This window comes from Acomys russatus, chromosome X (genome assembly GCF_903995435.1).
Source record: "Acomys russatus chromosome X, mAcoRus1.1, whole genome shotgun sequence".
Taxonomy (NCBI): Eukaryota; Metazoa; Chordata; class Mammalia; order Rodentia; family Muridae; genus Acomys; species Acomys russatus.
In genome coordinates this window covers 18,730,568-18,742,179 of record NC_067169.1, presented here as the reverse complement: position 1 = coordinate 18,742,179, position 11,612 = coordinate 18,730,568, and the positions used below count along the sequence as shown (strand labels likewise).

General features: G+C 52.8%; 1 protein-coding gene across 2 annotated transcripts; it reads left to right on the top strand.

Moving 5' to 3' along the window:
- Positions 1 to 1,176: 1,176 nt before the first annotated feature.
- On the top strand, positions 1,177 to 11,514 carry Prickle3 (prickle planar cell polarity protein 3). 2 transcript variants are annotated; one of them, XM_051142292.1, is made up of 9 exons: positions 1,177 to 1,330; positions 2,427 to 2,512; positions 3,354 to 3,537; positions 6,939 to 7,052; positions 7,383 to 7,520; positions 8,724 to 8,927; positions 9,033 to 9,219; positions 9,959 to 10,258; positions 10,837 to 11,514. In XM_051142292.1, exons 1-9 carry the CDS (start codon positions 1,289 to 1,291, stop codon positions 11,439 to 11,441), a joined length of 1,860 nt encoding a protein of 619 aa, XP_050998249.1. In that variant the 5' UTR covers positions 1,177 to 1,288; the 3' UTR covers positions 11,442 to 11,514. The 2 variants fall into 2 exon arrangements, with proteins under 2 accessions (XP_050998249.1, XP_050998250.1); XM_051142293.1 differs by lacking the exon at positions 9,959 to 10,258.
- The last annotated feature ends 98 nt before the right edge of the window (positions 11,515 to 11,612 follow it).

Below are 11,612 nucleotides of genomic sequence, written 5' to 3'. Positions count from 1 at the left end.
ACTCTGAGTTCGAACTGTTGGCTGTCCCATTGCTGGCCATCAGGTCCTTCTGGGGTGTGGTCCTCAGGCTGATCTCTTAGCAACCGCCCTTCCCGGCCCCAATGAAGGTTTCCCCTCTGATCCGAAAGGTCTCCCCAACCAAGGAGACTCCGCAAGACCTCATCCTACCCAAGCCCTTGTTTCTTTGTTTCCGAACCCTTTGGGTCACCGTAGTATCTATCTCCTTTCCCTGGCCTCAGCCTCAGCAGGTAAACCAGGGAGGCTGATTAACTGATGAATAAACAACCCCCCATCCCCACCCCCCTTTTCTCTGGACTAGCCACAGGAAGTGACAGGGTTGTGCGTAATGGGGTTGGGGTGAGCAGAAAGAGGAGTTCCTGGGCGCCCAAGATGAAAAGCCTGTCTGACCGTGGCTGCCTCATGCCTAATTAAAGACTCCACTTGGGCGCCTGAGTTCTGAGTTGTAGTTGCTGATACTTGACCCCTTCCTAGCCCCAAGGCCCAGAGATGCCTAGAGCAGGAAAGAAACCCAGCTCTGGAAGTGACCTCAGAAAAGGCAAAGATCTACCTGGCCACAGGGGAAAAAAAATAGATGAACAGGAAGGAAGACTCTAAGACCTACTTTTTTGGGCTGAGGTTGGAGGTTGGGGCTACAATGGCTGCATGGGATGGCCTGGAACTTGGCCATTGACTTTAGTCTCTTCCACATAAACTCAGTTGTGGCCCTGAAAATGGATTAGGCCTAGCAGGACGCTGAGGGCCACAGAACCCCAGGTAGGCCTGAAGATGACATTGGAATCGTTCTTGTAACATTCATCCCAGGAAAAGAGAATCTGGGAAGGGACCTAGAGGGGGCTTTGGCCCCCGCCCTCCCCCCACACAAAGCTTTCAAGATAAATTGACACTGTTCGTCCAAACAAGCACTCTAGTGTACCACTCGCATCATGACTCCACGTCCAACCCCGCCCGCTTCCAGCTTTCAAACCCTAAAGGCCATTGTGGCACCGAGGGACACTGAAGGCTCAGCCTTCTGACACCCTGCTTTGGCTCTAGGCCTGGGAAGAAGCCTCCAACCGCAGGCTTTCCAACAAGGTACTCACTCAACTTTTAGATAAGGGCACCGGCGTGACTTCGACACTAGAGGCCGGGGAGGGGGCGGGCCTTACGAGTCGTGCTCCTCCCACCCCGGAGTCAAGTTTACGGAACAGAGCTGCCAGGCCCGACGCGCTGTGGCAGCCGACTCCATTCGCCTGACCCAGCCGGGCTTGCCTCTTGTCTAAGGCGCGCCATGTTCGCGCGTGGGTCCCGGAGGCGCCGCTCCGGGCGTGCGGTGAGCAGGGTTCAGGGCAGTGGTGGGGGTCAGGGGTAAACTGAGATCCCGGCGAAGGGGCAGGGCACCGGGACTGGGATAGAGGGGAGGCATCCCAAGGAGGGTCTGGGAACTCCCCTCCCCGGATTTCCCAGACTTGGACTTCGGGACTGAAGCGCCGTGGACGCAGAAACGTGTAGATATGGTGGCTCAAGTCCCGAACACATCTCAAAACTTTTATCACCGTTGCAATCTGGGGTCTACCCCTTTCCTGTGAATTAACCCTAAAGATGAAAAGAATAGGGTCTTGAGATTTGGGGTTGAGCAGAGGCGAAACGTCCTGGGTTTCTGAATAAGGGCCCTCATTCATTGGGGCTCTGTAGAATGAGAGTGGGGATCCTTCACCTGTGGGTACCAAGAGTCAATAAACTAAGAATCATGATCAGAGATTTCCAGGCTTTCATCGGAGGCTGGGAGCTGACTTCCTACAAAGGAGAGTGTCTCTCTTCCTTTGAAAGGTCTCTAATCAAGGAAGGTGGAACCTAGACCAAAGAAGAGAGTAGCTGAAAATATGAGGAGTAAAGGCAAAGATTTCTTGGGCTAGGGCTTTCCGGGTGGAACAGGGACATCCGGTGGTCCTAAAGATACTGCTTAATTCCTCAGGTAGGAGAGATGGAGATAGGTTTTGGGGGAGGGGCGTCAGAACTTCTGAGGGAAGGGCAGTTCCTGAGGGATCTCAGGAGAATATGAGTTCGCAGAGGCCTACCCTGTGGAACTGGAGTGCTGCTGGTGCCCTGGATCTTGAAGGGAGACTTGAGAGGAAATGCCCAGATTTAGGGACTCTGCTCTGACAAACCTGTCTGAGAACTAGAAAGGGATATACCAGCCCAGACAGGGGAATTCCCTGGAAAGGAACATACAGGAAAGTGGTCTCTCAGCTGCCCTGCCTCTGGTTTGGTTGGTTCTTCCTCCCCCGCTCTCAAGGCGCGGTCTCAGCCTGCCCAGCGCTGCCCCCAGGGAGACAGGCCCCAGCCTGCGGTTCTGAGCCTGGGAGCGGAGGAGCAAGCCTTGCTTTCTCCCTCCCTACTCCTACACCCTATTTTTCTTTGCACTACAGCCTCCACAAGCAGAGGACCCTGCTCGAGGCCAGCCTTGCAATTCCTGCAGGGAACAGTGCCCAGGCTTCCTGCTGCACGGCTGGAGGTAAGTGACCCTAGCCTTTTTGTCACAGACCCGCCCCCCAGGCTTGAGCTCCGCCCCCAGAGAACACAGTTGGGAAAGGAGCCTCTAAACCCATTCTAGGGCCCCGCCCCCGTGACTCATTCCCTGGGGACCTGTTCCCAGGAGTTCCACAACCCTGACCCCAAAAGTCTTCTCCCAAGTCTGAGTCCCATCTCTAGAGTGGTCTTCTAGCCGCGTCCACAGACCTCCTCCCACAGACCTCTTCTTAGGCTCAGAACTTTTCTCCCAGACCCAGTGTTCTCTCCTACTGGAGCCTCGAACCCAAAATCTAAGAGCCCCTAGGCCCACAGACTCACAGCCATGTCCCCAGTCCCCCTACACGCAAGCAAGAGACCTGCCTTCAGGAGTAGTTAACTCCACAAAGCACAGAATCTTTCGCCTGTGGAAATCCCTTGACTTCTGATACTAGTCTCAGCCCCAGAGTCCAACCCCTCTCAGGCCTGTTGCCCAGAGAATCTGACTCAAGTACCAGAGCTGTAACAGTTAGGCAATGTCCTTCAGACGAAGCCCCACCCCTTTACATCGCGTCCTGAATATCGCAGCCCAACCCCCCAGTCCTCTGGGCTCCTGTTTTCCAGACCTGTCATCAGCCAGAAGCTGATCCTGGCACAGCCAGTGTCCCATGGCCTGGTCACAAGCGAAGTCAGCTCCTGTCAGGCCTAGCCTCAGGCACAGAGCTCTGTTTCAGCTCAGAGCCCTTTGGTGTCAATCTACATGTCCTGCCCTTTAGTTGGACCTGGGCTGCCTAGGGATCTGGGTAGACAACTCCCTTAGTAATTGACTCCTCTCCTGGTCCTCACAGAAAGATCTGCCAGCACTGCAAATGCCCACGGGAGGAGCATGCAGTGCACACTGTGCCTGTGGACCTAGAACGCATCATGTGCCGACTCATCTCGGACTTTCAGCGCCACTCCATTTCTGATGACGACTCAGGCTGTGCCTCAGAGGAGTATGCCTGGGTACCCCCTGGCCTTAAGCCAGAGCAGGTGACCAAAGGCTGGCCACCCACTCTCATTCACCAATGGGTGTACACATATGCATTTGAGTGCAAACCTAGTTCTGGAGTAATGCTGGAGTGTGGTCCAAATACCAGTGTCTCTCTAGCCTGAGTGGTCACTGAGCCAGTTCCTCTGGGTCTTGTTGACTTTTCATTTCGTTTCTTTTTTTCTTTTTTAAAGATGTGCGCGTGTGTGTGTGTGTGTGTGTGTGTGTGTGTGTGTGTGTGTGTACCAGGTGTGTACAGGTGCCTGAAGAGGCCAGAAGAGGGTATCAGATCCGTTGGAAGTGGAGTTATAGAGGTTGTCAGCTGTCATGTATGTGCTGGGAATGGAATTCCAGCTCTTTCGATGAGCAGGAGAGCACTTTTGACCACCGACCTATCTCTCCAGCCCCGTTCCTAGTCTATCCTTTACTCCAGGCTTTATCTCCGCACTTAATTCATCACATCACTATTGATGCACTCTGTCGACGGGTACTGAGCATTTGCCATATGTCAGACACTTCTAGGTACTGAGGACAGTAAAGAAATTGTAAAACAGAGGCTGGGGTAGGGCTTAGGGATAGACCATTTGCCCTAGCATGCATACAGCCCTGGGTTTTAACCCCTGTGCCAAAACATACATGCACGCACACACATGCTGGCACTTAGTTTTTTCCATATGGGAATACCAAAATCCAAAAAGGTGTGTCTCTTATATAAAATTGCATAGTACTTGTATATAACCCACACCTTATGGGAAATGCCATACTGTTTTTGTATATAACCGACAAACATCTTCCCATACACTTTAAATCTTCTCTAGATTATAACACCTGATACCCTGTAAGCACCAGATAAGTAGTTGTGTCAGTTCTGGGCTGGGATTTGTTGCTCTGTTGGGAAGAACATGCCTAGCATGTGCAAAGCCTTGGATGTAAGCCCAGAACAGGGGGTGGGGGGGTCGGGGGGCTGGTAGTGTTCAGGAAGAATATTAGCTGGATGTGGTGATGCGTGCCTATAATCCCAGCCCTGGGAAGGCTGAAGCAGGAGGACTACCACAGATTCAAGGCTGTGTGGTATACAAAGGGAATACCAGGCCAGCCACGGGTAATAGTAAGACCCTATCTTTTTATTTTATTTTGAGACAGGGTTTCTCTGTAGAACACCCCTAGGCTGTCCTGTCAAACTCACAGACTCTATCTTTAAAAAAAAAAAAGCTATAAAGGCAAGAAAAAAAAATCTGCATGTTGCTGGATAGTAGTGGCGCACCCCTTTAATCCCAGCACTCAGGAGGCAGAGGCAGATGGATCGCTGTGAGTTCCAGGCCAGCCTGGTCTACAAAGTGAGTTCTAGGACAACCAGGGTCACAGAGAGAGAGACTCTATCTCAAAAAAAAAAAAAAATCTCTGTCTAGATGTGTTCAGTTCATATGGATCTTTTTTAAAAATACCTTTGGCTAATTAAACCTCAAATTGGAAAGGATGACTGTGCATCAGGTGGCATAAGGGGGCTATGGAATAAAAAAGAAAAGCTGGTGGGAAGCCAGGATTATAAATAGAGTGCCCTGGCAAGGCCTGTCTGGGCTGCCCTGAATAGTATGAAATGAGCCTTACAGAAATCCGAGGTTGGCACAGCCCAGGCAAAGTAAGTAGAAATGCCAAGGTACAGGCGGAATGTGCTTGGCACATGTGTGTGAGGAAAAGTGAGGACACCAGTGTGTCAGGAGCAGAGTGAACAGAGTGAGAGCACTGGCAGGAAAGGTCAGAGGAACTGGGGGTAACAGAGGGAACTTTGCTCCGAATAAGGGGAGAGGTTCCAAAGGGTTGTGGGAAGCAGAGGCACGTGACTTGTCCTGTTACATAACAGTTTATCTGGCTGCTTTAACAGCCTGGAGTAGTGGGGGGGGCGGTAACAGGACTGGTGAGTAGGAAGCGGAGTGAGGCTTGGCTTTTGGAAATATAGACAGTGCTAGGACTAGAACACTGGGCCTTCCCACATACTAAGCAACAGCCCTACCACTGAGCATGTGAAACCTCAATTCTAAGTACGTTCTCCGTTGTTTGGGGAGGATTTTCTGAGACAGGGCTCTGTATCGCTTGATTGGCTCGGAACTCACTATGTGACCTGAGCCCAGCCTGGACTATACAACAAGTCCCAGTCTTTAAGAAAAGAAATTAAGCCAGGCGGTGGTGGCGCACGCCTTTAATCCCAGCACTCAGGAGGCAGAGGCAGACGGATCGCTGTGAGTTCGAGGCCAGCCTGGTCTACAATGCGAGTCCAGGACAGCCAAGGCTACACAGAAAGACTCTGTCTTGAAAAAACAAAAACAAAAAACAAAATAGAAAAAAGCCAAAGCAAACCAGACATGGTAGTGCATGCCTGTAATCCCAGCACTCAGTTGGCTAAGGCCATCCTGATCTAAATAGCAAGGTCCAAACCAGCAAGAACTACATATTGAGACAACCCCCCACCCCCTGAATCTCAGAGAGGAAATGGAAGGGAAAGAGAGAGAAAAAGAAAGCCAACCAAGCCAGGCAGTGGTGGCACACACCTTTAATCCCAGCACTCAGGAAGCAGAGGCAGGTGGATCTCTGTGAGTTCAAGGCCAGCCTGGTCTACAGTGCAAGTCCAGGACAGCCAAGGCTACACAGAGAAACCCTGTCTCGCGGGGGGGGGGGTGGGGTGGGGGGAGAGAAAGCCAACTAAAAGCAAGTTTGAATAAGAGTTGGTGATGCTAGTTAGATAGCCATATTACCTAGGACGTGGAGAGAGGCGTGACACCTTAGCCAACAGATAATCACGATAGCCAAGAAGGTGAATGCAATTTCTAAGAAGGTGGGTCTAGACAGAGGCAAGAGGACCAAGGACTAAGCACTATAATCATCCTGTGTGCGGATGTCCAATAGTTGAGGAGCAGTTTAAAGGATGAGAAAAAGAGCCAGTGAGGAAGGAAGGAAGGAAGGAAGGAAGCCAGGCCTATAGTATTCTGGCGGCCAAAGGAAGAAACTGATTTCAGGGCCTGGACTAATGATGGTCTGACCAATGAGGACCTAAGGCCTGAACAATGATTCCTACAAGGCAGACATCCCCAGTGACCTTAACCAGCCTTGCAGGTGGCCAGGGCCAGAAGCCTGGCTGGAGTTAGGTCAAGACACAATGTGAGCAGAGGAAGTGGGGTGCCTAGGAATGCTCACAACTCTTTTGAGAAGTTTTGCTCTAAAGGCTTGGAGGGCTTCCCTATGGGTCCCTTCAGTCATTCAGGAGCCTTGGGTACAAGGACAGCATTGGGAGGAGTGGCCTTCGGATGATTTTTCAGTTTCCCATAGAACCAGGGACCCCATGACCTCACTGTATCCTGGCTCACCCCTAACTGTAATTGTTTTCTCTCACTCTTCCATGTCCTCCCAGGTTTACCAATTTTTCAGTTGCCTTCCAGAGGACAAGGTCCCCTATGTCAACAGTCCTGGGGAAAAATACAGGATAAAACAACTGCTGCACCAGCTGCCCCCTCATGACAGTGAGGTGAGGAATGGCGAAGACAGACAGGATGGGCATTCCGGGAGTGGGGACCAGCCTGCCCAAACTCAGGGCACCTGGAAGGAAATGGGCAGGGGTCAGCTAAGGAAAAGGGAACTGAGCCAAAGGGAAAGGGCTGGAGAAGCAGGAACCGGAAGGGGAACGCCCCCCCCCCCCATTGACCAAACTTAGCTGAGCCTTGAGAAAAGAGGTATTTCCAGTAGGAGGCGGCATTTATGTGATGGCCTAGAAGTAAACTCAGTGAGCATGGATGAAGTCTAGAAGATTCCTTCTCACCCACCCCCACCTCCCCACCCCACCCCGACCCCACCCAAGGCACAGTACTGCACGGCCCTGGAAGAGGAGGAGAAGAAAGAGCTGCGGGCCTTCAGCCAACAGAGGAAACGGGAGAATCTGGGACGGGGCACTGTTCGAATCTTCCCAGTGACCATTACTGGGGCCATCTGCGAGGAGGTGAGCTACAGGGGTCTCAGTGAATGAAGGCCCTGAGGCCTACCGCTTAAAACCCACTGGGGTGCCTCGAGGGCTCTAAGATGACTAGAACTTGTCCGGTAGATACCACTCGTGGGTCTAATGGTCTCTAAAGTCTTGACAAATATTTCTGTGGTTTCCTCTCCTCCATGCAGAGGACATGGAGCAGCGACTCTCCCTTCAGTCTTCTTGTGATGCGGACTTGTTCTTTTTTTTTAAGATTTATTTATTATTTATACAGTAGTACTCTGCCCATATATGTGCCTGCAGGCACCAGATCTCATTAGAGATGGTTGTGAGCCACCACATGGTTGCTGGGAATTGAACTCAGGACGTTTGGAAGGACAGACAGTGCTCTTATCCTCTGAGCTAAGCTATCTCTCCAGCCCCAGGACCTGTTTTTTTTTTTTTTTTTTTTTTTTTTTTGGTTTTTCGAGACAGGGTCTCTCTGTGTAGCCTTGGCCATCCTGGACTCACTTTGTAGACCAGGCTGGCCTCGAACTCACAGCAATCCGCCTGCCTCTGCCTCCCAAGTGCTGGGATTAAAGGCGTGCGCCACCACGCCCGGCTCTGTTCTTTTTGTTTTGTTTTGTTTTGTTTTTGTTTTTGTTTTTGTTTTGTTTTGTTTTTCAAGACAAAGTTTCTCTGTGTTAGCCTTGGCTGTCCTGGACTCGCTTTGTAGACCAGGCTGGCCTCGAACTCACAGAGATCCGCCTGCCTCTGCCTCCCGAGTGCTGGGATTAAAGGTGTGCGCCACCACGCCCGGCTCCAGGACCTGTTCTTAAGATCCAACCTGGGACTGGAGAGATGGCTCAGTGGTTAAGAGCACCAGCTGCTCTTCTAGAGGTTCTGAGTTCAATTCCCAGCATTATGGCATGTCTTTGTTGTTTTCACACAAGCTGGGTCAGTCTCTTATGTGCCCCCCTCCTCCTTGTGAGTAATAACTATCTCAAATGTATCCCGTAGGTGGAGCTAGTTACTGAAGAATCAGGGCTTCAAGGCCAGCCATAGCTGTATATTAAATTGAGAAGCACCCTGGGCTCCATGAGACCCTGTCATAAATAAATAAATACACACACACACACACAAAGCTTCACCATGGGAGAGGCCCAAGTCGTCACATGCTTGGCTGACCCTATCCATCTGACTATCTTGGTGGCTGTGATGGTGCCTGTCATTTGGCAGTGTGGAAAGCAGATCGGAGGTGGAGACATTGCAGTCTTCGCCAGTCGTGCAGGCCTCGGTGCCTGTTGGCACCCTCAGTGCTTCGTGTGTACCACATGCCAGGAGCTGCTGGTTGACCTCATCTACTTCTATCACGCCGGCAAAGTCTACTGTGGGCGCCACCATGCTGAATGCCTGCGCCCTCGCTGCCAAGCCTGTGATGAGGTTTGTGCCTCCCACGGCCAGAGGTGGGACTGGAGGGTGGACAGAGCCGGGGGGGGGGGGGGGGGGCAGCTCTTCTGACAGCCCCACGGGATCTGTGCCGCGCAGATCATCTTCTCCCCTGAATGTACGGAGGCCGAGGGCCGACACTGGCACATGGGTCACTTCTGCTGTTTCGAGTGCGAAGCGTCCTTAGGAGGGCAGCGCTATGTCATGCGTCAGAGCCGCCCCCACTGCTGCGCCTGCTATGAGGCCCGCCATGCGGAGTACTGTGATGGCTGTGGGGAACACATCGGTGGGTGAACGGGACGGGACAGGAGAGGGATGCATGAGCAGCTAGGCCATGGCCCTACTTACCTTCCCTCTCTCCCTCCTCCTCCTCCATCTCTTCCTGCTCCTCCCTTCCTTTGATGCTAGAAATGGGACTCAGGGCCAGGGCACAACAGACACAACAGACTTTCTGCCACTGAGCTATATATACTCCCGTATGCTTTCTAAGTCCCACCTAGACATGAGTTGCCCCCACTAGACAGCTAAATGCACCTGCAGAGCACCCTCTAATTCCAAACTCTCTCTTCTTTTCCCATTTCCTCCCTCATCCTACCTTCTAGGACACCCCACCTTCTTAAACTGGCTTCTTTCCCACCAACTCCACATCCCACCTAAGTCCTGCCCCCACTATCCACATTTTTTTTTCAGGTCCAGCCATCCATTTGCCTTCTAGCTAATACTAACTGGCACCCCCTAATGACCACGTATCAGAGGTCGGTGCCCATCTATGGTCTTTAAATGAGCATCCTAGGAAAGAAAGAGAGGGTACCATTGCCAGCCCCTCTCCGAGAGATAAGGAAGTTGAGGGCCAAATCTCATGGTATTAGCTTTCTCCAGAGAAAGGTCCCTTTCTGGGAGTGGGGAGGAAAATCAGGGTACCCCCTACCTCAAACCCCCTACCTCTTCTTAAGAAAGAGCACACTTAGGAAGGGTAGCCTGTGAGTACTGCCTCAGTTTTCCCATTTCACGTTGGTACTCCACAGGCCTGGACCAGGGCCAGATGGCTTATGAGGGCCAACACTGGCACGCTTCAGATCGCTGCTTCTGCTGTAGCCGCTGCGGTCGAGCCCTGCTGGGCCGCCCTTTCTTGCCCCGCCGAGGCCTCATCTTTTGCTCCCGAGCCTGCAGCCTCGGATCGGAGACCACCGCTCCAGGGCCTGGCCGCCGCAGCTGGAGCGCCGGCACTGTCACCGCACCGCTCACAGCTTCCACGACTTCTTTCTCAACTGTAGAGGGCACATCAGAGACAGCCAGCAAAGGCACCTGTACCAAGGCAGAGCCTGGTAAGCCTCGCCTTCACCCTGCCTTTCCTGGGCTGCTCAGCCTTGCCCAAGAGCATCCTGTCTCCCCAGATTACTAGGCCCAGCCTTCTTCTCCACACCGTTTCAAGCCTAACTTCACCTGTCTGCTGAACCCTGGGTCTGGCCTGCACCTGCAGAGCCAATAACACACCTCAAGTCTTCCTATCTTGAGCCCAACTACTACCCTCACTTCCTCCAAGTGGTCACCCTCTACCCGCAGCACCCAGGCTTCCCCCTCCATTCTGTCTCAAAGCAAATATACGCCAGCCCTTGATAAGCCCCCTTCTGGCCAATCCATCACCCCATTCCTGGACCACAACCCATATACCGAGCCTTTCCCACTCATGCTATTCTACTTCCTACCCTTGTCTCCACCCAAAGCCTGCAGCAAAACTCAAACTTTGCGGTAACCCACCTCTGACCCCCTGCTCCACTTCCCAGTCCCAGAAGGGAGAAGAAGGTATTCCCAAGTCTTCCCTAAGGTAAGGGCCAGACAGATACAGGCAGTCTTCCATTTTTCTTTTCTTTTCCTTTTTTTTTTTTTTTTTTTTTTTTCCTAGCTGCAGGCCCTGACGAGCCCTCCCGCTTTCTGAGAGGGGCCCCCCACCGCCACTCTATGCCTGAGCTGGGGCTCCGAAGTGCTCCTGAGCCACCCACAGAATCCTCTGGCCATCCGGCCCTGGCCCCAGATAACGCCTTTGGTCGCCAGAGTACTCCGCGTGTCAGCTTCCGAGACCCTCTGGTATCTGAAGGAGGCCCCCGTCGGACCCTGAGTGCACCTCCAGCCCAGCGCCGCAGGCCACGAAGTCCCCCACCCGGGGCCCCCAGCTGCCACCGTCACCGCCGCTGCCGCCGGCGGAGAAGGCGCCGCCGTGGGAGCCACCAGCACCACCACCACCATCCTAGCCGACATGGCCACCACCGATGTGACTTGGGATCGGGTTCAGATTCAGGGTCTTGTTCCAGCTCACCCTCTAGCCCCAGTTCTGAGTCCTCTGAGGATGACGGCTTCTTCCTAGGGGAACGCATCCCCCTGCCCCCTCACCTGTGCAGGCCCAGGACAGTCCAGGACCCTGCCGCTGAAACCCCAGCGCCACCATGTGTCCAGACATCTCACTCTGGGATGCCTCGCCAGACCAGAGACAAGAACTGCACCGTGGCTTGAAGGAAGGCAGCCTTTGAAGGAACTCTACCCTTCTAAAGTCAGTGTGAATGAAGACTGCCCAAAGTCAAGTCAGAGTGCCTTTCTCTACTTCGTCTTTCCTCCGTTTGTATTAGTGAAACAATGTAACAGTTGTTTAAAAAAAAACCCGCCTGGCTTCTTTGCTCCTGGTGC

Bases quoted from the DNA above. Each gene is read 5' to 3' on its own strand.
- Prickle3 (XM_051142292.1), top strand. From the start codon at position 1,289: ATGTTCGCGCGTGGGTCCCGGAGGCGCCGCTCCGGGCGTGCG. The intron at 1,331-2,426 runs GTGAGCAGGGTT...TTTGCACTACAG, and splicing joins GGCGCCGCTCCGGGCGTGCG to CCTCCACAAGCAGAGGACCC. The intron at 10,259-10,836 runs GTAAGCCTCGCC...TTTTTTTCCTAG, and splicing joins CTGTACCAAGGCAGAGCCTG to CTGCAGGCCCTGACGAGCCC.